At 43.5% G+C, this 24,887-nt stretch overlaps 1 protein-coding gene across 1 annotated transcript in view; it reads left to right on the top strand.

Moving 5' to 3' along the window:
* LOC131190651 (CD209 antigen-like protein A) overlaps positions 1-9,758 on the top strand; it is a 41,912-nt gene extending 32,154 nt beyond the window's left edge. Inside the window, exons 4-5 of the mRNA XM_058167998.1 lie at positions 8,777-8,922; positions 9,708-9,758. Coding sequence (XP_058023981.1) covers positions 8,777-8,922; positions 9,708-9,758 — 197 coding nt within the window. The remainder of the gene's footprint in view (positions 1-8,776; positions 8,923-9,707) is intronic.
* Positions 9,759-24,887: the final 15,129 nt, after the last annotated feature.

The following is a 24,887-nucleotide window of genomic DNA, read 5'->3' on the forward strand; positions in this document are numbered from 1 at the left end:
TTATTTTTATTGGCTATGGAAATATTGACAAAATGATAGAAAAGATGAAGAATTAGAAGGATATAAGGGTATAAGATAAATTTGTATGGATGATACTTTAATTATTTTGAAAATGTAGAGAAAGATCTGAAAAGATATATAAGCATTTGATAGAATTTGAGGAAATGACAGGATTGAAAGTAAATTGGTCAAAGTCAGAATTATTGATGGATAGTAATGGTAATGAGTCTGAGAATATGCAAGAGCAATTTGGGATAAGGATTAAAACACATTGAAATATTTGGGTATAGTGCTTTCACTTAAGGTTAAAGAATTGAAAAAACTTAATTATGATGTGGTGATTAACGAAATTGAGAAGAAGATAGATAAATATAAAATTCTAAAGTTGTCTTGGTTTGGTAGAATTGCAATGTGTAAGATGATGTTGCTGCCCAAGTTCAACTTTTTATTCGAGATGCTACCACTAAATTTGACAGAGAAAGATATTGAAGGATATCAGAAAAACTGGATAAATTTGTAATGGTGGCAAAAGACCTAGATTAGTGAAGAAAATGTGGTATCAAAATCAAAAGGAAGGTGGATTAGGAATCCCCAAATTATTTAATTATTATTGTGCGTATGGTATCCGGATAGTGGTAAAAATATTAAAAGGTGAAGATAACTATTGGAGAGACTTAGAGTTAAAGGATATAGAGAAATTTGGATCAAGGTGGTTTTTAGATAAAGCAAATTTAAAATGTGTAAGTAGAAGTTATTGGTTAAAGGGATTAAGTAAAATGTGGAATAAATTTGTTAAAATTTTAATTCCGGATATAATCTTTTTGGGGGAGACAATTGGAATTTGGCCAATTAAAAATAATATAAAACGTAATGAAGTGATTAAAGAGGAAAATATAGAAATTATTAGAGATTGGATAAAAGTTATGGAAAATGAAAGGAGGAATAAAGAAATTATTGAAAAATTAGGGTTAAGTTGGTTTGAAAAATACAGATAGAAAATGGACAAAAAACTAAGGAAAATTATTCGATAAATAGATGTGAAACTGAATTTGAATATTTAGTATCTCGGATTATGAAAGATGAAATTGGGCTAAAGGGACTCGTTAGTAGGGTTTATAAGATTATAAATTCTGATGAAAAATTACAAAGAGTGATGAGGACAAATTGGGAAAAAGATCTTAATATTGAAATACCAGAGTCAGATTGGAATGTGAATTGGAAGAATAGAATTATGAGAACTTTATCTATAAGGATTAAAGAGCACAATTATAAAGTTGTTTGGAAATGGTATTTGACTCCAGTAAGATTGTCACAAATGGATAAAAAATTAGTAAAAATGTTGGAGATGTGAGATGGAATTGGGGACGTATGAACATATGTGGTATAATTGTGATAAGGTTAAAAGGTTTTGGCAACAATTGGAGAAAATGATATTTGAAATGATGGGGAAAGTAATAATATTGAGAGTGGAAACTATATTATTGTTGGTAATTAAGGAAATAGAATTAACAAAATATGAAAAAGAATTGATTAGAATTATGATTATAATAGGTAGAATTATAATAGCTAGATATTGGAAACTAGATGTGATTTTTAGAATAGAAGAGTGGAATTCTGAAATGTGGAAATTAGCTTTAAATGATAAAATGACATGTGATATTAAAATTAGAAGTGGGGTGTATAAAGAAGATATTTTCTGGAAGACTTGGAAACCATTTGTGGACTTTGCGCTTGGAACATTGGACGCTTCAGTACCTGTACCTCGAGAACGTGGATTTTGGCAATCATGAGGATATATCCGAAGACCCAAATCTTCCTTTTATGTATAGCACAAGGGTGTAATAATGTATTTTCTTTTTGTTTGTTTGTTGCAAAAAAAGTAATAAAAAATTTAAAAAAATAAAAAAAAAAAACAACTGGGAAAAAAAAAAAAAAGAATACCGCATAGAAGTTCACTAGGCCTAAGAATGCCTGTAATTCCATTTTGTTTTGGGGAGCAGGGGCCTTCCTGATGGCCCGTACCTTGCTCTCAGTGGGGTGGATCCCTTCCCTGTCAATCCGGTAGCCCAGGAATTCTACGGATCCTACCCCGATCTGGCATTTGTTCAGCTTAACCTTAAGCCCGGCAGACCGGAAAATGCCCAAAACCTTTCTTAGCCCCAATTCCTCTAAATTCTCAGCAGATACCAAGACATCGTCGAAATAGGGTACCACCCCGGGTAGTCCCTGCAATAGACGCTCCATTAGGTTCTGAAATAACCCAGGAGCCACACTAACCTCAAACTGTAACCGGGTGCATTTAAAAGCACCCCGGTGCATGACGATTGTTTGCGCTTCGGCTGTGCTGCTATCTACGGGTAACTGCTGATAGGCTTGAGCCAAATCTAGCTTGGCGAAAACCTGCCCTTGTCCTAACGAGTGCAACAAGTGTTGCACTACTGGGACGGGGTATGCACTTTTCTGCAATGCTTTGTTAAGCGTTGCCTTGTAGTCAGCGCAAATCCGGACCGATCCGTCCGGTTTGACTGGGGTGACTATAGGTGTCTCCCATTTTGCATGGTCAATGGGCACTAGTATCCCCTGGCTTACTAGTTTGTCCAGCTCCCGGTCAATCTTGGGCTTTAGGGCAAATGGAACCCTCCTAGCCTTTAACCGGATAGGGGCGACTTGCGGGTCTAGATTAAAGGAAATAGGGGTCCCCTCGTACTTGCCTAGGCAGTCTTGGAAGACGTCCTCGAACTCCTTCATTAGTTCATCTTTGAGGTCGACTTCATTCCTGAAGACCCCGGTCACTCCCATACCCAAAGCTCGGAACCAGTCCAATCCTAGCAAACTCGGTAAGGCTCCGTCAACTATGGTGATTGGCAGGGTTTTCTTGAACTGTCCATACTTGACTTGGACGGACGTTACCCCTCGAACAGGGATCCAATTCCCTTGGTAATCCTGCACCCTCAGCGTCTGGGTTTGTAGTTTGCGCTTCGCGATGGCAGGCAAGTCTCTCACGAGGGTGTCCCAGGACATAATCGTGATCGATGAGCCGGTGTCCACTTCCATTTGGCACGGCACCCCTTCAATGTATGTCTTGGTAAAAATCTTTTTCTCTAGTCGTGTTGATGCGTGACCCACTCTCACGGCAGTCTGGTTTAACTTCGCGCCTTTTTTGAATGGACCAATCCCGGGCCACTTCGCTGCTCCCGCACTCTGATTGGTCGGTTTGAATTTTTGGCGGGAAGGTTGGGGGGCTCGACAGGCCTGCGCTATGTGGCCTTTCTTTTCACACCACCGGCAAACCGCGTCCTTAAACTTGCAGTGTTGTCGTTGGTGTTGGCCCCCGCAACTCACGCATTCGCTCCGGTCCCCTCTCTCCGGCCTCCCGGTGTGGAAGACCTCTTCCTCTTCCTCACCTTCCAATTCGGCCTGGACTTCCTCGTTGTGGACCGGGGTTGTTTTCGCTCCAGCCCCTGGCGCGTTCAGCATTTGCAGGGTCTCTGCCGCTTTGGTGGACATCTCGTGAGCCCTGGCCTTGTCCAAGGCTATTGCCAGCGTTAGGTTGCTTTTAGACAGCAGCCGCCTTCGCAATCGGATGTCCCTGACCCCACAAATGAGCTGGTCGAGTAAGGCGTCTTCCAAATCTCTGTACTCACAGTGGTTCGCGGCTTTTCTCAACGCCGCCATGTACACACTAATCGATTTGCCCTCGCGCTGTACTCGCTGCCTCAACTCGAACCGTTGGACGAACTTTGAGGGCGTCGGTGCGTAGTGTGCTCGAAGTGCCGTTTGTAGTGTTTGCCACGGTACCGACTGTACCGGCGTTGGCTCTGAAAGCGACTCTGCGGTATCGAAGACCTCCGGACCGCAGTGGCTTAGGAAGTACGCTCGCTTCCGATTGTCCGAGACTCCTTGGAGTTCGTTCGCTTCGAGGAAACACTCGAAACGAGCCATGTACGACCCCCATTTCTCCTTGGCTGGGTCAAATGGCGCTGGCGGTGTGTAGCTGGACATCGCTGCTTTCCGCCCCTACTGTCTGGGTTCGCTAATTCCTGGTTAGTTCAGCTCTTTCTGACGATCTTTCTGCCTCGATATCCCACCTTCGTCGCCAATGTTAAATTCGGGCAATAAAGAGGCAGGAGACCAGTGAGTGACAACAGCTCTTTAGTTTATAGTGAACCCAGCAAAAGCGTTCGGCAAAAACCCCTCTTTATATACAGTTTTGGCTGAGGCTTCAACCAATCAGCAACGTGCTATTTCCCGCCCAGGTTTCCCTCCAAAACTTTAAAGATACATTACATGCTGTTTCCTGTTATATGATCAATTTGATTCTGATATCCATCCAGTGATATTTAGGAGCAGTCTGTATTTGCCTCCTGCATTTTGATACTTACCCAACCCAAATATTCCTGTAATTGCAGATACTCCAATCTTTGTATTCTAATCACTCACTAGTATTACTACATTTTTTCTAAATGTTGCATTTATTTCCTCTTGAAATTTGTGTTAGAGTTTTTCAATATCATTTATTTTTCCACCTATAATAAATGCATAAATGTATATAAAAGAATCACTGAATATCCACTAATTCTGACCAATAAAATCCTGTTTCTTATTATTTAAAAATGAGTACATATGTACCAATATCTTTGTGGAGTGTCATAGCCACTCCATTTCTTTATAGGGACTCATGTCCTGCATACTATAATCTGATTTAAAATGGCTCATTCTGGTCTACCAAAGCTCCCCGAATCTTAAAACCTTCCATTTAGTATGCTTCATTTCTATTTTGTCAATCTCAAATTTCCTTGGGTCATGCCCATTACATTCCATATTCCAATTATTTATGTCCCCATATCTGTATATACATACATTTATGACTGTATATTTAGAAATGTCTTTATCAATAGTGACGCTATCAGCGACCATCCTTCCTTGCAGTTCACATTGGGTTTTATCATCACTTCTAGATCTACTTGTGAAAACTCCATGTTCTTTCCCAGTAACTAGAACTGGCTGGGGAATTCTGGGAGTTAAAGTCTATGTACCTTAAAGTTGCCAAGTTTGGAGAACATTAAACTAAAGGAATACCTGCCAAGCTAGGTACTCCATCATCTGACACCTAGTTTCATTTAAATGCTACATCCAGAACCATACAGTTTTACTAGCACCAATACAACAGTGGCTTGCCACTACCTTCTGGGTCTGGTTTTGGAATTCCTGCAGCTAGATTTTTTTTTATTTGCATTTATATCCCGCCCTTCTCTGAAGACTCAGGGCGGCTTACACTATGTTAGCAATAGTCTTCATCCTATCTGTATATTTATATACAAAGTCAAGTTGAGTTGGTTGAGTTAGATGAGTTGGTTCCCCTTCTCCTGCAGTATTCCACTGATCTACAACCCTGTTAGGTAGTTTCTTAGCTTAGATATTGACCTTACAGTATCATCAAGAGTGATGATCCTTGCCAGGATTTTGCCGGGACTTCCATCATCCTACTAGCAATGCACTCAAAGTCAGTAGTGGTCTACTGTGCCCCCACCATGTCAAAGTGCTAATTCCTTGGGTGGGAAACAAATGGACCAATTCTCCAATGAAAGAATTTAAGCAAACTAATATTTAATAGTAAAGGAATGTTCTTTTTCTTCACTGGAGTATTTTTCAGAACTAATGCCAAGAAAACTGCAAACAGAAATAGGAAATGTGTTTTAATAAATAATTGCTTTTTTAATGTAGTTTATGAAAATCTATATACAATTATTTTTGTTACTTTCCATTTTAGGATCATTTGGCTGGCTGTTGTTTATTCAAGTTTCATATTCATTGTAAAATATCATCTTTCTCCTTTAATATTAATTCTAAAAACTACACCTGTGCCACTTACATTATTTTGTAATTATTTTCTTTAGGGACAAGTTGATATAACTCTTATTTTAAGCAGTCCAACGTCTTTGAAATAAATGGAATATACAGTAAATGTTTGTGCAACAAATTAACAAATGAACAAATAAAACTGTGTTAGAAAATCAGGTTTTTAGACATATATTAAAAATGTAAAAAAAGAGACTGGATTTTACAGTGAGAGAGAATTTACCTGATCAAAGTCAGATTAACTAGTAGCAAGCTTGTGGATCATCATTCCAGATTCTCTCCACTGGTCTGCCCTCAGTTTTAAATGGTTTGAAAAAATATTTTAAAAGTATTTTATTACCTTTACATTTACTAAGTGTTCTCTATCTGAATAGTTGTATGCAACTGGCTTCTCCTATCTATGGTTGATGAAAAACCTTACATAAATATTTGGCATGTAATATTTGATTATATTTCATGTGGGCTATTCATATTACTACATTAGTGTAGTAATCACATTAGTGTGAAGGTCCTTAATGCCTCTCAAGCATCTGATAGCTTCTAGGCTTGTCAGGATCTAAAACTGTAAAGAGATTTCATTCAAGTATAACCTAAAAGAGAAAATCAAATTACATTTCAAAAAGAGTTGAATTGTGGGGCTTTCCTTTCCTTTGGTGCTTTTTGATGATGCTGAGCAGAGACCTAAGTTTTTCTCTCTGTTTTTCTCCCTCTTTCTACCCCCTTCTGACTCACCCTTTGCCTATCCTTCTTCCACACTAACTCCACTCCATCCTCTAGTACCTGACCCCTTCTTACTGTTCAATGAAGCTCACAATGCTTGTATGACTATAAAACAGCCCAACAATCTCATCAAAGTTTCCTGTGACCCTGATGCCCCGGGCCAGCGCTTTCAGTGGCTCTCCAGAGGCCTCCTTCGTCATGTGGCATCACAGCTATGTGTGGAAGCCTCCACAGCAAAAAACAGGGTGGCTATCCTTCTGAAGTCTTGCAATGTGCAGAGATCATTTCAACATTGGGAGTGTCACGACCATGACCTGCTGGCCCTTCAGGGCACAGATCTGTATTTCAACTATGGCAATAGTGCCAAAAAGCAAGCAATGCTGTATAACCAGAATGGGCACTGGAGTCGCTGGCTCATCTTTGGAATACATAACAACATCTGCAGCAGTGAGTCTCTGCAACATCACTTTTTTCAAGGACTTCTTCATTTTATCCAGGAGGGAAGGGTGTTGGTGCTTGGAGGCTCTAGATGCACTGAGATCTGACAGCCAAAACTGCTATTCATGCTATGTCTTACCTAGGACATCGGTCATGTCTGCAGCTATGATTTCTGCTTCAATCTTATATGATAATATATGGCTCATCTCTGTCTTCTCAGCAAGGAGCAAATGCTGAAATTCAGAGATTACATATTTGGGACTGTTCATATCATTTTTGAAAATAGTGCCTATCTGGTGCTCATCCTTCTGCCTTGCTACTGTTTACTTAATTAACTATAATTGCTTTTAAATTAAATGAAATTTAAATTAAGCTTCCATCTTGGTTCCACCTGATTTCTGAGATGTAGTCCAAACATATAACAAAGACCAAGTAAATCCCTTGTTCTGAAATCTATTGTGGGACTCAGAAATTTATGGAGAAAAAAGCCCTTTTTAACAGTGGGGGTGGGGAAATGGTTTCCTTATAAATGAAGAACAGAAATATTGAATGGTAGACATGGAATTCGTAATCAGTTAGGATTTGGAGAGCTCAGTGAGGTGTTCTCAGAATGGTTGGCACAGCCAATCACCAGATAGTCATAATGTTCCAGAAAGCAAACTTCCCTGGTTAAGGCATCCAGAAAGCCTATCTATGGAACACATAGCAACATCCCTCTGGCTTCACTTGGCCGCTTTGGATGGCTAGTAGATACACTTTCAAATACAACAATCTCATCATCTTCAGTGATTGTGATTGCTATGTTAGAGCTCAGGTAAATATGGATTGTGTTGGAGGCAAGTGCCCTAATGGAGGAAAAGGGGCTGCACTTCTTTTTTTTAATTAACATAATCTTATTAGAAATCAGATGGGGCAAGGAGTCAGAGGATGGGGGTGGGGGCAAAATAAGCATTTGAATCTTCCTAGCAGCAAAAATTCTACATACATGTACTATAATTAAGTCCTTTTATCTTTGTCTCGCTGATACCACCTAAATCTTATTCTACCAGACATAAACCTGATCTGCATCATGTATAATAAGAATAGAACATATTGGATTCAGTACTTTTATCTCTTCAGTAAAGACCTAAGACTAAGTTGACTTGCAAGGAAAATCCTGGACTTATTTCTTTTGAAATTATTTAAATCAAGATCTTTCCCAGGGATAGTGAGCCCTGACATTTAAGCTCCTTTTAGTTTAATGTTTATATTATCTAAATGAAAATACTGTATTTCTTTCAGTCCACATCCACTACCCTGCAATCACTGTGATTATGTATATGTATTTCTTGCACAATAATTAGAAGTGCAAGTAGCTAATGCCTAAGTCTTTTACTATCCCAAATATAAATACACACACACACCAGTGATGGGTTACTCCTGGTTCTGTCTGGTTCTATATTCGGTAGTAAAAGCGGCGGGAGGCTCCGCCCACCTTCCTGGACATCATAATTGACAATCTGTGCATGCGCAGAAGTGCATGCTCCTGTTGCAAATCGGTAGTAAAGGTAAGTAGAACCCACCCGACACACACAAAATGATGGTGTTCCCATGTCAGGATTTATATATACTTTTGGGTTGGTGACACAGGTATGGCACTTAAATTTGGAATTCCAACCAAACAGAGCAGCTTATGGTTACAAAATTCCACTTAATAATTTCACACCAACATCAGAATCAATTCTAAGGTGGCAATATATTTTTCTCCTTCTCAATCCAGCTTGCAACCCCTTTTCTATGGATTGGACCATCTTTCAGGGAAGCTACTACTTCTTTTCCTACTCTCCAGGAACTTGGGATGTAGCCAACCAATCATGCACCTCTATGGGATTCCACCTAGTGATGATCAACAGCATAGAGGAAAAGGTAGGAGTAGCCAGATTATCAAAAATGTGGGGAGAATCTACTGCTGAACAACTTCATCTGGGTGCTGATAGTTTACAGAAATCTTTTTTGTTCCCATATAATTAACTAGTAAATATAGCACTCCCTGAAAATTGGCCTTCAGTGGATATATAGATAAAAATAAGGGTGTATAGCTAACGTGTAGCTATAAAATTGAATAGGTTCCTGACCATCCTAGCTTACCAATTTGTTGTCCAAAAGGTAGAAGAGGGTACTAGAGGGACAGTCCAACTGGACTTAATTCTTACAAACAGAAAAGTAGGAACAACTGTTTCTTCCTAATGACTGTCTGGATGGACATGGCTGAGGAGGATCATGTGACTGAGTGGGTGTGACCAACTCTACATAACTTGCATGGATGGTGCCTGTATGGGCCAGGTGGGGTTGGGGAGAGAATCCAGGGGTGTCCGGGGGAGGGGGAGGTAGGACGAAAGAAAAAAAGATCCAACCTCTGTGTGTGTGTATGTGTGTTCGAGTGTGTGTGTGTGAGAGAGACAGCACACTGCCACCAGCCCTGATATAACTCTCTGAGATTGGATCAGATCTCTCTCTCACACACACAAACCCGCATACACACACACAGAGGTTAGATCGGATATATCTCTCTCCCTCCCTGCTTTAGGCAGGCTTAGAAAGTACATGTGCTACGGCATACTGTGGACGCCCCATACTCGTCCCTTTGCCCAGCTTCCCTCCTCCTGCCATCTCCTTGGTGCTCACTCTTCACTTGTGCTCTCCCTCCCCAGTCCAGCTTGACGCAAGTAGCAGCTCACGATTGCCCTTTGCAAGTCCACTGAAGCTGGGTACTGATGAGGGCTGGCTTTTTGCCTACTTTTGTCTGGCTGTCGGGGGGGGGGAACAGATGGGGGCCTGGTGAAGAAGCCATTTCCCCCATCCCCCAACAGCCAGATAAACATAGGCAAAAAGCCAGCCGTCACTGGCATCTTATACGTACTAGCCCTCGTGGCTGGCATTTAAACAAAGAAAAGGATGTTTTTGGCACCTGGAGGTATTGTCATTGGGAGGGTGAATCACCTGCGGAAATGACTTAACTGCAACCCCGTGAGATGCTCGGGAGTAAGGGGCGGGCCCCACAGACTCCAAATAAGGTTCCTATTTCATCGTGTCCCATGCTTGTCCATCCTACAACCCTGCCTGCCTCTCGGGCTCACTCACCCTCAAGTACTCGTTGCGTCCAGTACTGTTGTTGGGGTTTCCCAATTTTTTGTCATCTCTCTGGGCATCACCAGCTGCTGTTCCGGGTCCTGTTGCTCGCATGCACACCAGCCAGCTGGTCTGGCACACATGCGCTAACCCAGCTATTCTATTCCGGGTTCCGATGCATGGATGTGCACTGGCTAGCTGGTCTTCGACAGAAGAGAGCAGCTCTTTGCCAGCCAGCACCGGAACCCAGAAGAGAGCAGATGGCATGCATGCGCTGGAGCCCAGAAGAGCAGATGGCTACGGCGTGTATGCCCACAGAGAGGGCTCTGCATGCCACATTTGGCACACGTGCCATAGATTCGCCATCATCACAGATCTAGATGATAGGCTCAAGAGCCAGATGGATCTTGACAGACTTGAACACTGGGCCCTATCTAACAAGATGAAATTCAATGTAGAGAGAAGTAAAGTCTTACACAGGCAAGAAAAAAAAAGTACATATATATATATATTGGGTGAAACCAGGCTTAATAGCAGTAACTGTGAGAGGGATCTTGGAGCCTTAGTACATAACCAATTAAATATGAGCCAACAGTGTGCGGCGGCAGCCAAAAAGCCAATGCAATCCTAGTTTGCATTAACAGATGGATACAATCAAGATCAAGTCAGGTACTAATGCCACTCTATAAAGCCTTAGTTAGACCACACCTAGAATAATACATTCAATTTTGGTCACCAGACTATAAAAAAGATGTTGAGACTCTAGAAAGCGCACAGAGAAGAGCAACCAAGATGATTAGGGGACTGAAGGCTAAAATATGATGAATGGTTGCAATATATTCTTCCCTCCATTGATACAGTTTGCCCGCGCAAATTCATTGCTTTGTCCAAGACAAAAAACCAGGAAGTCCCGCCTCCTATTTATAGTCTCTGCAGATGTCACTGCATGACAATCATTACTTGGCTTTATCCCAATGCTGCTTCTGCTGCGCGCGCCAATCACGTCTGCGCAGTCTTGCATCACTCCAAAACTGTTCTTGGGGCGTTGCCAAATCAGAAGAAGGCTCCAGAGAATCAGGCCTTGCCGGCCCCTCCTCCTCCCTTTGAGTGGGTGCCAGGGAGGGAGAGGGCTCAAGAGAAGCAGGGCTTGCCAGGTCTTCTCCCTCACTTTCTGAATCATCCGAGTCCAGGAGTCCGGGTCCAGGAACCTGGGTCACAACACTATCCCTCACCGCAGGGCCCTTCCCCCGGGGCTGACGATCGGGATGCGGTCGGGCTGGGTTCTGCTCATGGAAGGCCTGCACCAGGTCAGGGGCATGAACGTCGGAGGCATCTACCCAGGAGAAATCAGTCCCGTATCCCTTCCACGTGATCAAATATTGGAAACGACCCTTCAGCGGGAGTCTTGTACGCTGTGGATTTCGTATTCCTCCGACCCGTCCTCGGCGACAGTGACGGGTGCTGTTGGGCACCGAAGGGGACTCGGTGTGGCCTCAGGAACCAGAAGGGACTGGTGAAAGACGGGGTGGATCCGCATGGATCATGGCAGGGTCAGTCGGTAGGCTACCAGGTTGATGACTGCCTCGACAGGGAACAGGCCGATGAATCGGTGGTCCAACTTCTTTACCGGTCGGTCGGACGGGAGGTGTTTGGTGGAGAGCCACACCCGGTCTCCAACTGCCAGCGGGGGCGTTGCCCGTCGGGAGCAGTCGGCGGACCGTTTGTAGTCCTCCTTTGCCCGATCCAGCTGCTGACGTACCAACTGTTGGACCGCATGCAATTCTGTCAGGAAGGTCTGCGTTTCGGGAACAGGAGAGTCAGGTGGTGCCAGAGGGAAGAGCCGCGGATGGTACCCACATTGGCAAAGAACGGGGTCATCTGAGTAGAGGTGTGCTGAGAGTTGTTAAAAGCAAACTCCGCCAGGGACAGGTAATCGGCCCAGTTGTCCTGTTGCTGGTTGATGAAGCAACGGAGATACTGTTCCAGGATACCGATGACCTTCTCTGTACCCCCGTCGGTCTCCGGATGGTGCGATGACGACAGACACACCTGCACCTCCAACGCGGCCATCAGGCTCTTCCAGAAGCGAGCTGTGAACTGAACTCCACGGTCCGAAACCACCCTGTCCGGTAGACCATGGAGGCGGAAGATGTGCTGCAGAAAGAGACGGGCCGTTTTTGCGGCTGTGGGCAGTCCGCGGCATGGGATGAAGTGTGCCATCTTGGTGAGCATGTCCACCACCACCAGCACCGTGGTGAACCCAGAGGACGGCGGCAGGTCTGTCAGGAAGTCCATGGAGATCGCCCCCCAGGGTCTGTCGGGTGTCGGCAAGGGCTGGAGGAGCCCGGGAGGGGCCCCCGTGGCGGCCTTGGCTTGCCGGCACGGTACGCAGGATGTCACGTAGGCATGTACATCATGCCGCACTCGGGGCCACCAAAAGGTCCGTGTCACGAGGTGGAGGGTCTTGAAGAACCCAAAATGTCCTGCTGTAGGGTTGTCGTGGCACTGGGTCATGACGAGGGCTCGGAGTGATCCTGTGGGCACATATAATCGCCCCCGAAACTTGAGTAAGTCCTCCTCCAAGGTCCAAGGAGACGCGGAGACCACCTCCGCTCTCCTTTGCTGTGACCAGGCATCCTGGCACTGCCTCTCTCACACCTGGGCCCACAAGTCCACTGGTTCCCGTGCTGTGGCCAAGGCTTCTGCCGGCAGCACCGTCTGTGGAGGAAGGGGGTCCTTGGCGCAGAGGTACTCTGGCTTGCAGGACAGGGCATCCGCCATCTGGTTGTGACTGCTGGGAATGTAGATCACACGGAAGTTGAACTGGGCAAAAAACAACGACCACCGGATCTGCCGCTGGTTCAACTTCTGAGCTGTGGTGAGGTGCTCGAGATTCCGATGGTCCGTTCGGACCTCCACCTGATGTCGGGCCCCCTCCAGATGATGTCGCCAAGCCTCGAATGCAGCCTTGATAGCCAGCAACTCTTTTTCCCAGATGGTGTAGTTGCGCCCGGAAGGATTGAGTTTCTGGGAGTAGTAAGCGCAGGGAAAAAGTGTGCCGCCATTCGTTGGAGCCTGTAGCAGCACCGCTCCCAGAGCCACATTGGACGCATCCGTTTCCACCACAAAAGGCCGGAGCGGGTCAGGATGCCTCAGGACGGGTTCCGTGACGAAGGCTTTCTTGAGGGCTGTGAATGCTTCTTGCTGCGGGGGACCCCACCGGAATGCAACCTTCTTCCTGAGGAGCTGGGTAAGTGGAGCCGTCAGTGTGGCGAAGCCTGGGATGAAGGTCCGGTAGTAGTTGGCGAAGCCCAGCAGGCGCTGAACATCTTTCACCCGACGAGGGGCTTCCCAGCTACACAAAGCTTCTACTTTGCATGGTTCCATGGCTATGCCCTCGAGCGAGATGATATGCCCGAGGAATTCTATGGAAGTCCGGAAGAAGACACATTTCTCCAGCTTCGTATTGAGTTGTTGCTCCCGCAAGCATTGCAGAACCAGACCGACGTGTCGAAGGTGGCTTTCCCTGGACCGGGAGTAAATCAGGATGTCGCCAGGTAGATAACCACGAACCGATCCAACATGTCTCGGAACACGTCGTTCATGAAGTGCTGGAAAACGGCGGGAGTGTTGGTCAACCCAAATGGCATGACAGTGTATTCGTAGTGTCCGTATCGGATGCCGAATGCCATCTTCCATTTGTCTCCTTCTTGCATCCGCACCAGGTTGTAGGCCCCCCAGAGATCGAGCTTGGTGAAGATCGTGGCCTCCCACAACCTCTCCAGCAGCTCCGGGATGAGCGGCAGGGGGTAGCGATTCCGCTTAGCGATTCCGTTTAGCTGGCGGTAATCACAGCACAGGCGCAAGTCCCCTGTCTTCTTCTTCACAAAGAGGACCGGGGCCGAGAGAGGGGACTTTGAAGGCCGGATGAATCCTCGGGCCAGATTTTTGTCCAGGAAGTCCCTGAGGGCGGCCAACTCGGGCTCCGACATGGAATACAGGCGTGCCACAGGCAGTGGTGTGTTGGGCAGAAGGTCCACGGGGCAATCGTAGGGCCGATGCGGGGGTAGTCGGTCCGCCTCCTTCTCACTGAACACGTCGGCGAAGTCCGTCAGCTCAGGAGGCAAGGTGATGGCAGCGGTGGGGACGTTCTGGCCGGCACAGGTGTGGCGGATGTGGTCGATGCACTGCAGACTCGGGAAAGAGATGGCGTTCCGCGACCAGGCCACCTGAGGATCGTGGGTCTGAAGCCAGGCCAACCCAAGGACCAAGGGAAAATGAAGGTCCGCCGTGACATAAAACTGGATCGCCTCCTCATGGTCCCCAATAGCCATGTAGAGCTGGCACTGTCCCAAGAAGGTCGGGAACATCTCAGGCTACCCAGAAAACTTATCTGGCACGGTTATCGGGCACTTGCGACGAGGAGGAGGAGTGGGAGGATGGGGGGGGGGCTGCAGGCACATTCCCGGCAGCAAGTTGGCCTGCCAAGTGAGCCACTTGCTGCTGGAGCTGTTGATTAGCCGCTTGTAGCTGCTGTAACTGCTGCTGCACCTGCTGCTGGTCCATCTTTGGTGAAAGATGTTTTAGTCGGGGTCTTGGACAAAATGTTCTGTTTCCCTCCCCCCAATACTCCCAGCAAAGAGTCAGTCAGAGGCCTCCTTTTCTAATTCATTTACATAGATAAATGTCCTACCACGTCTACCCACGGGCCTGCCAAGTTTCTGGAGATAACGAGGAAATTATAGATAAGGCCAGAATTACTCACGAATATATTCTTCCCTCCATTGATACAGTTTGCCCGCGCAAATTCATTGCTTTGTCCAAGACAAAAAACCAGGAAGTCCCGCCTCCTATTTATAGTCTCTGCAGATGTCACTGCATGACAATCATTACTTGGCTTTATCCCAACGCTGCTTCTGCTGTGCGCGCCGATCACATCTGCGCAGTCTTGCATCACTCCAAAACTGTTCTTGGGGCGTTGCCAAATCAGAAGAAGGCTCCAGAGAATCAGGCCTTGCCGGCCCCTCCTCCTCCCTTTGAGTGGGTGCCAGGGAGGGAGAGGGCTCAAGAGAAGCAGGGCTTGCCAGGTCTTCTCCCTCACTTTCTGAATCATCCGAGTCCAGGAGTCCGGGTCCAGGAACCTGGGTCACAACACCTTCAGGTGCTTTGGAAAATAAATTGTGGCAGCCCGTCAAGTATTGAAACACTGCTATCATGTCTCTCCTGTCCCTCCTCTTCACTAGACTAGTCATGCCAAGTACTTGCAACCATTCATCATATGTTTTAGCCTCCAGTCCCCTAATCATCTTGGTTGGTCTTCTCTGCACTCTTTCTAGAGTCTCAACATCTTTTTTATGCAGTATTCTAGGTGTGGTCTTACTAAGGCTTTATAGAGTGGTATTAGTATCTCACTAGATCTTGATTGTATCCCTGTTAATGCAATTTAGGATTGCATTGGCTTTTTTGGCTGCCGCCGCAAACTGCTGACTCATATTTAATTGGTTGTCCACTGAGACTCCAAAATCCTTCTCACAGTAACTGCTATTAAGCCTGGTTTCACCCAATCTATATGTGTACTTTTGGTTTTTCTTGCCTAAGTGTAAGACTTTACTTTTCACTACATTGAATTTCATTTTGTTAGATAGATATTTTAGAAACACTCTGTTGGCATTCTTCTCCCAAGGAAATGGCTTTAAAAACTTAGTTCAGTTTCACTTTCTCCCAGGCCTTTGCCCTCCCCTTCCCCTCAAGGTTCATGGCAGACTGGCAGTAGGACAGCCTCAGTAAAAGGTGAGAGTCTACAGTTTCACAGTGTTATAAATAAATATAACAGAACATAGTTATGCTTCAGTAGATCCAAGCCTAATAACTATTCTAAACTGTATCATCCTAAGAGAGGTTTGAATTAAAAGTATTTTAGGTTAAATGAATGCTTCACTTCTTCAAGCAAATAAAAAGAGACCCATGATTCTGAACTAGAAATTAAGCAGAAAACTTTTGTTTAAATATAGAATAATTTAAGATGTGAAAACGTTAGAAGTGATGTGTTTTCACTAGGAATTATAGTTATGCCTTCTGGATTGGTAAATGCTCAATAGCGCTCCTTCCAGCCTCAGAAGAGCATTTACAGCAAGCATTCTTGACCTAGCAGTCTAATACAACATGCTCTTTAGGATATTTATAACACAGTCCATTACTGGTAGAAGGCAAAGAAAGGGAAGGAAAGCAAACACAGGAAAAATTACTATGGTCTAAATTGTTTTGATTCTAAAAGGCAGACTCTAAATGTCAAGTCACACTGCCCAATAAGCTAAATGTAACTTAACTTGAAATATTTGCTATTGTTTTTTAGAAAATTAATTGTGTTAATCTTAGGATGTGCTTTTGTATTTTTATTATGCAAAAAAGTAATCTTTTATTCAATGTAAATATGTATCTCTACGCTCTGTACATCGGTGGAATATAAGAGGTTTAATGTATTTGATCTGAACATAATTTACTTTCCACATCTGATCAGCAATATTTGATTATACTCTATTTTGGGAACACTCCTTTGGTTTGGGTGGAAGTGGGATGGAGGCAGCATAAGAAAAAATAGAGTTTCATCCTGCTTGCAGAGGGCAGAAAACAACAAGCCCCTGATATACCACTGCAAGAAAGCCCTCTGAGATAATTTTGATGTTTGGAAACATGGGAAAGGATGTGCATCCAGAAGCCTATAACTAGAGAGTGATGATCCCCAGAAGAGGAAGCATGATGCCAGTCTTGGAATAGGAATGTATCCTATTGCTTAATGTCTATGGAGATTCTCAGACATCCAGATCATGGTTGTCCCAAGGCTGCTTTTGAAATCCGTCCATTCCCCACCATCCAGTCAGAGCTGAAGAAGCTTCTTGGATTATAAGCAAAACATCTTCAAAGAAAAAATAGAAAGTCCAGTTGCCTCTTGAAAAAGCAGCTTTGGGATATCCTATTGCTTACACTAGAGAGAAACTATAGGAGGGAAAATTTAAATTTGCTGAAGATGGGTAACAATCTCATTACATGAGTTGGGCAATCTGTTGCTCCACTTGATCTACTGGATCGCTCAGCAATAGGAACCCAGGAGACCTAAACCAAATGTCAAAATTTGGTGGTTGAGAGACACACTGAACACAAGGGAGGGGACAAGAGTCATGAGCAGAGGTGGTATTCAACTAGTTCGGACCAGCTCGGGCAAACCAGTAGGGGGAATTTTAACTGGTTTGCCAAACCGGCAAATACCATCTCTGGCTGGCCCTGCCCCATCCTCCTGGGCACTGCTCGCCCCCACCTGCTCCATCCACCCCACCCCACCCTACATATGTTGTCTTCGCCACGCAGTTAATTGCCTTGCCTCGTCTCCACACCTCGCCCACTCTGCTCACCAAAGGTAAGCATGCCGTCTGCTCACCCTTTGCCTCAGGTCAGGGCCCAGGAAGGCGCCATTCCCCGAGGCCCCGATCAGAGCCTCTGCCCACTTGCCGTTTGCCTTGGCCAGGTCAAGAAACATGCCATTCCCTGGCTCTGGCCTTGCCCTGGAGCCTCCGCCATTCGCCTTGGTCGGGTTGAGAAACGCACCATTCCCCAGCTCTGGCCTTGCCCCAGAGCCACCACCCGCTCACCATTCACCTTGGCCAGGTCAGGGAATGGCCTTCCCCAGTGCCTCCACCTGCATGCCATCTGCTTGCCCTCCGCCTCGCTCACTTTTGTCTGAGCAACTCTGCTGCGACACTGTCTGTCTGGTGCAGCAGGCTGTTCTCCTGGCCAGGTCTGGCCATGCAGGCAATGGAGCATGGCTGTGCATGGGCACCGGCAGGCAATAGGGTGTGTGTGCATGGCCAGATGAAGAACAGAATGATGACGGCGATAGCGGCAATGGGACTTCTTCAGGTCTCTTTTTCGGCCTGCAGTTTTTTGTAGTTTTTGGTGCAAAAAGCCTGCAGCCGCTGCCTCTTTTTCAGCGTGAGAAGCCTCCAGCCAATGCTGCTGGCTGGTTCTAGCTGGCAAAGAGGCATCTCACACCAAAAAAGAGGTGGCAGCTACAGGCTTCTTGTGCTGAAAACTACTGAAAACTACAGGCCGAAAAACAGGCCTGAAGTCCTGTCATCGCCATCATTGTTCTTCTTGCTGGCTCCGTATGTGCACCCCATTGCCTGCTGGTCTCCGTGCACGGCTGCGCTCCATTGCCAGACCCAGCGAGTAGAACATCCTGCTGCACCACAGGGATGGCATTACAGCGGAGCTGTAGGCAGCCAGACTGCGGTGTACCTTTAAGGTATTTGGACACAGGGGGGAGGGAGGACCATAAAGGGACAGGCCGTAGGAGCTGCCTTTTCTGCCAGTTCTGTGGGTGTGGCTTGGTGGGTGTGACCTGGGGGGTCATGTGACTGAGTGGGCATGGCCAACTCGATGTCACTCACAGCAAGGTGCCACCCCACCAAGCCACGGCCACCAAGCCACGCCCACAAAACCGGCAGTAGACAAATTTGAATCCCACCACTGGTCATGAGGATGAAGAAAAATAGATGGACCCATGTCTTGCCCTTGGGCAAAGTCAGGATTTTTTACCTGGCTTTGGATGGGAGTTCTTTGCTCTTTAAAAGCACACAAAGCGTATTTTATAGCTTTAAGCTATTAATTATCACTGTTTTTTTGCCTAAAACTCATGGGAAACTGACAATAGTTTTCAATAACTGGGACCAGAGAGAGATAGAAGGGGCACAAAAAAGAGCCACCTGAGTTAAACCACAAGAGGTTGCTCTTTTTCAAGATACAACATGCATTGGATTATATGCACTAATACTAGAAATTTTCTACAAGCCAAGCCAAGCTGTCCATAAAATGTATTTGCCTTTTTAAAAAATTGTTGGCATTGTCTACTGTTCTGGAATTTGTTTTGTGTGTGTGTGACAGGGCCATGTTGCAACCATCATGAAGGCTCCTTCCTGCTGGATTGGCCTTACCGACCAGGTGCTTGAAGATGACTGGAAGTGGGTGGATGGGACACACATAGAACATGGCAACAGGTATGCTGTACTTTGTTGCTCAGAGCGTCTAACTTCAGAGGCTCTATAATCTTCTGCTTGGGTTCTCTTAACATTGTGAAAGTATGTCCTTGGTGTATGCATTGTGAGTATGTCCTTGGTGTATGCAGGTGCCACAATGCCCATATTACCACTAGATGGCGCCCACCAACCTTCATTTAACAAAAATTGTAAACTGATGAGATCTCATGAGCATTCCATGTTCTCAATGGAGAATCAATAAGTGTTGGGCCATTTTTTATTTAAAACAAAATAAATTATTGAAAAATAAAAATAATTTCTTGGGGGATATTTCCATCTCTACATAAAATTATGCAGTACAGGTAGTCCTCAACCACAATTGAGCCCTATATTTGCTAATGAAGACATTGACTTTTGCCCCATTTTATGACCTTTCTTGCAACATTTGTTAAATGAATCATTGCAGTTGTAAAATTAGTAATATGGTTGTTAAGTGACTCTGGCTTCCCCATTGATTTTGCTGGTCAGAAGTTTCCAAAGATGATCACATGATCCCGGGACACTGCAACTGTCATAAATATGAATCAGTTGACAAGCATCCAAATTTTGATCATATGGGATGCTGCAACAGTCGTGTGAAAAACAGTCATAAATCACTTTTTTCAGTACTGTTGTAACTTTAAATGGTCACTAAATGAATGGTTTTAAGTTGAGAACTACCTATACTGCACAACTGAAATTGTTGCTGACCTTTCAGGTGCAACATAAGCTTATTCAGAAACAAGTTGTCCTGTACACTGAACTCTCCAAAGTATATGTAAATTAATGCATATATTTGCTCATTGCCGTATTTATGTCTAAATCTCTTTCTCCATAGAGCTCACTTCAATGATTGCTTCTCTGTGAAATAGATTAGCCTAAGACAGATGGATTTTTCCAAGGAAGTTAATTTATCAGCATCATAGTTACAGTATATAAAAACTGGAAGATATATTCTTTATGTCTAAGAACTATAATCATACTTGACTTGTATAGTGTGATGCCCTGACACTGGTAATGTTAGCTTTGCATATAGTGATCTCTGTATCAGTGTATGAGTAAGAATAGTATATGTGAATGAATGAATGAATGAATAGATATGCAACAGGCTATGACTTATGGTATACAAACATATTGATCCCTTTTAATGCCTTTAGTATTCAAATATTTCCCCACTTGTACAATATATAATGGGAAAAGATTCTTACCCAGACCCATACTGATCAATCAAAATGATATTGTTAGTCTAGATAAGACTAAGAAGAATTCATTAATGCTATATGGCAATCTTCAACACAGAACAGATGGTCAATCAACATGACCTCTGAAGTGAATTTGGGTCACATATACTGATAGGATAGGTAGTCCTCGGGTTAAAAAAGGTTCCCCTCATACATACGTGCTAGTTGTTGCCGACCCTAGGGGGCGGTGCTCATCTCCATTTCAAAGCCGAAGAGCCAGAGCTGTCCGAAGACATGTCCGTGGTCATGTGGCCGGCATGACTCAACGCCAAAGGCGCACAGAACGCTGTTACCTTCCCACCAAAGGTGGTCCCTATTTTTTCTACTTGCATTTTTACATGTTTTCAAAACTGTTAGGTTGGCAGAAGCTGGGACAAGTAACAGGAGCTCACCCCGTTACATGGCAGCACTAGGGATTCGAACTGCCGAGCTGCCGACCTTTTGATTGACAAGCTCAACATCCTAGCCCCTTAGCCACCGCGAGTCCTTGGGTTATGGACAGCAATTGGGATCAGGGTTGTCTAAGCAATATGATTGTAAAGTGCAACATCATGTGATTGCTTTGATTAATGACAGGAATATTGGGCAATCCCATTTTCTGTTGACAGCCAAAGATGCATGAGTCATTAAGCAGGAAAGGATGGGAGCCCCAAGTAAGGTTCCCCAGGGGTGGAGAGTTTCGCAAGAGGCCTAGAAGCACCATAACTCTGAACAGTTGCCAAATGAATTAAAGTAAGCTAAAGACTATCTGAATGGGATTCCAGCTCTTCTCTCTTTACTGGCTTTAAGAGAATTGAATTCTTTTGGAGACCAGGACATACCAGGATTAGAAGTTGGGGGAAAGTTCCTGGACCAAGGCAAAAAAGAATGGATTCAAGACCTTCCCAGAGTCTCATAATTAACATTGGCATTTTCAGGAAAAAGAAAAATCCAAATAAAGTAGAGTAAGGTGGAATACTTGTTCCACAAGCCCATTTTATTACTGTAGAAATAGCACATTAGAAATTTGTTTTCCTTATTATCTATTACCCATTTTTTAACAAAAATATTTCTGAACTGATTCAGAAATTCTTTATAATCCCAGCTTTTTATGGTAATCCTTAGGTTATGCATGTGGCTATTGTTTTTCCTTCAAACTTCTTACCAGCTATAACAGGGTTCCTCAAGCTTTTAGAACAGGGGGACAATTCATGGTCCCTCAGACTGTTGGGGGACCAGACCCCCTGGATGGGCATGGCTAGGTGGTCATGTGACTGGGTGGGCATGGCCAATTTAGCAGTTCATACACACAAACTTTAATTTGTATTTCTCCTGAGAGTGTTTTATTTGCTTTTGTTGGCATGTTGCTCTTTTGGTTGACTTTTCTTTTTAGTAGATTGTTTTTTAAATTGTTTAGGAGTCTAGTGGTCCACTTCAGGAAACTCAGTTTTGCAGCAATTCTTCTCAGCCCCAAGGAGCTTAGAATCAACATCTCTCTCCCCTGTCTCTGTCTCTTGTCTATCTGTCTCTCTCTTTCCCTCCCCTCCCCACTCTCTCTGTCTATCTCTCTCCCCCTCAGTCTGTCCCCGGGGTGGGAACCCCTGAACTAGTGCTGGGTGGTGGGAATCTGATGTCTGGAGAGAGAGAGAGAGACAGAGAAAAGATGTGAAAGATGCACACCAAAGACCAGGTGGCTGACAGGGAAGCAGGGCAATCCCACAGTCTCCCCAAAAGTTTGTTTGTTTGTTTGTTTATTTATTTATTTATTATTTGTCTAGCATGTATTAAATAACAGATATAAGTATGACCATAATTATAAATATATGGAATGGATACAAATAAAAAAAGAATATTAGGACAGGGATGGTAGGCATGCTGGTGTGCTTATGCAGGCCCCTTAAAGACCTCTTAGGAACGGACTTCCGGTTGCTCTGCTTCGTTGATGGCGGTCTCTTTTTAGACCGCTAACCCCATGAATCCATAGACCCGCCAGGACAGTGCAAATCAGCTGTCCGGCAGCTTGAAAATCTCTCCCTCAGGCAAAGAGGGACAGATGAGCATTTGGGCTGAAGTTGAACCCCCCGGAGAAGCCACAGAAAAGTTTCTGGAGGCTTGAGGGGAGTGCGCCTTCTAATGCCTGAAAAAAGCTCTGGACCCGGAGGGCATCTGCTTTTTGGCAGAAAAAAACGTAACATCCAATCTCCGCAGCAGAACTGGATTTGTGATGGATTGTAACACGGATAGAGCAGAAACTGGAGTTCTAGCACTGGTTTGCAAGAAGACTGTAAGCCCCTAATTGAGGATACAATTGTTGCAAAGATAGGAGAGAAGAAAGCAAATGGCATTTTGTGGAATGCAAGCAAATGGCGATTTGTGTATTGGAAACGAAAGTTAAGGAAATGCTTATTAACAGCCAGTGTGGAATTAGGAGGTATAAAAGAAGATACTGACTAAATGGAAGAAATGAGATCTTTATGATTTATATTTTTTCTTCTTTGGGATTATAGTGATTTTGAAGAAAAGCTTTTTGAATCTTTCCTTTTTAACCCCTTTTTGGTTTTTTTGTGTTATTGGGTAGGTTATGTATTTTAAAAATGGCTTTTAAGCAAATTGTACCAAAAGCCACTAAAAACTTGAAATTTCTTTGGTTCAGATACAAAAATTAAAAGAAGATATTAAAGAGGAATTAAGGAATTTTTTACAGGAGTTTCTGGAGGCTCATCTTTCAGAAATAGATCAAAAATTTGGGGAAATGGAGAAAGAGATGTTGGATTTTAAGGAAGTGGTGGAAGAGCAAAAGAGGGAAATGAAAATGGTAAAGGATACAATTTCGCAAATATTAAGGTCTTGTATTCAGATGGAGGATAGTTTGGAAGAACTTAATAAAGTTAATTAAGAGTTGCAAAGGAAAATAGAGGAAATTCAAAAGAATCAAAATAACTGGAATTTAGATAATAAGATAGAAGATATACAGGCTAAGGTAGACAGGGCAGATGAAGAAAGGGTAATATTACAATATAGATTAATAAAATATGCTATAAGGGTGAGGGGGTTGAAGGAAGGTAGGAAGGAAAACTTAAAAGAGATTTTCACGCAAGCTTTTGCTCAGATAAAGGGTGTGGAGCCAGAAGACTTTGAGATTAATATTGAAAGAATTGATCGTGTTAATTCTTGGTGGGCAAGACAAAATAGATTACCAAGGGATGTAGTTATTTATTTTACAACTAAAAAGGTGAGATATGGAATTTTGCAAGCTTTTTATAAAAATAAATTTCAAATATTGGGACAAGATATAAAAATGATGAAGGAAATTCCTCCTAAAATGTTAAGAAAGAGAAGAGAATTTGCTTTCTTAGTGGATGAGTTTAAGAAACATCAGATATATTTTAGATGGGAAGTTCCAATGGGTTTATCAGTGAATTTTAAAGGTAGAAAGTATTTTCTTGGTACAGTTATGAAAGCAAGAGATTTTTACATTAATGTTTTAAAGAGTGGGAATCCTTTGTTGTTAGATATTAAGTTAACTGGTCTGGAGATGATGGAAAATAGAATAGGAAAGGGGAGGAATGTTTAAGATGTGTATATGATGATTATGATTAATTATTAGAATTGATTTGTTTAGGATATAAATTATAGGATTTCTGTTATTTGTTATATGTAAGGTATAAACCTATGGGAAGATATTGTTTAATTTTGAAGGATGGGAAGTAAAATTTATGAATTTAGATAATGTTGTGGATGTAATGATGTTAATTGTTTATTGTTATATTTTGGATGTAAGTTAAATGATTATTTGCTTTAATTGATATGCCTTGGATATAAGTTTATAGATAGCAAAAGTTATGAAGTTAAGTTGGAAATATTGTATTTGAGAGACTTTATTTGTAATGATATTTGATTGATGGAGTAATATTGGAAGACTGGACAGTAAATGTTATGACATTTGAAGAAATATATAAGTGGTGAAAATTTGAGTTTGAGAAGACGGACTGTAATTTAAGAAATGGACTTATGAAATTTGAAGAAATATACAAGTGGAGAGAATTTGAATTTGAGAAGATGGACTAATTTTAAAATGGACTGTAAGAAGAATTAATCTATGAAGGAAGATTGTATTTGTATTGTTCTTTTTATTCTTTCTTATCTCTTTATTTTTATTGATAAGGGATTTAAAGTTTTAGAGAGGGTGGGAGTTTATGTATATTTAGTATATTTTAGCTTGTGACTGTTGGTTATAATACCCGTATTTGCTCTGGGAAGTCCGGGGCGGGGTGGGGGATGGGGGAGGGGAGGGAGGGGAGAGGATGAAAAATGATACATGGATTGGTTATCAATGTACAGTAATGATTGAAGATATGAAATTAAAATTTGAAATGAAGTTGGGGCTGCTCAACTGCAATTTCAGAAGGAGAGGGAGGAATGTTTAAGATGTGTATATGATGATTATGATTAATTATTAGAATTGATTTGTTTAGGA

This window comes from Ahaetulla prasina, chromosome 2 (genome assembly GCF_028640845.1).
Source record: "Ahaetulla prasina isolate Xishuangbanna chromosome 2, ASM2864084v1, whole genome shotgun sequence".
Lineage (NCBI taxonomy): Eukaryota > Metazoa > Chordata > Lepidosauria > Squamata > Colubridae > Ahaetulla > Ahaetulla prasina.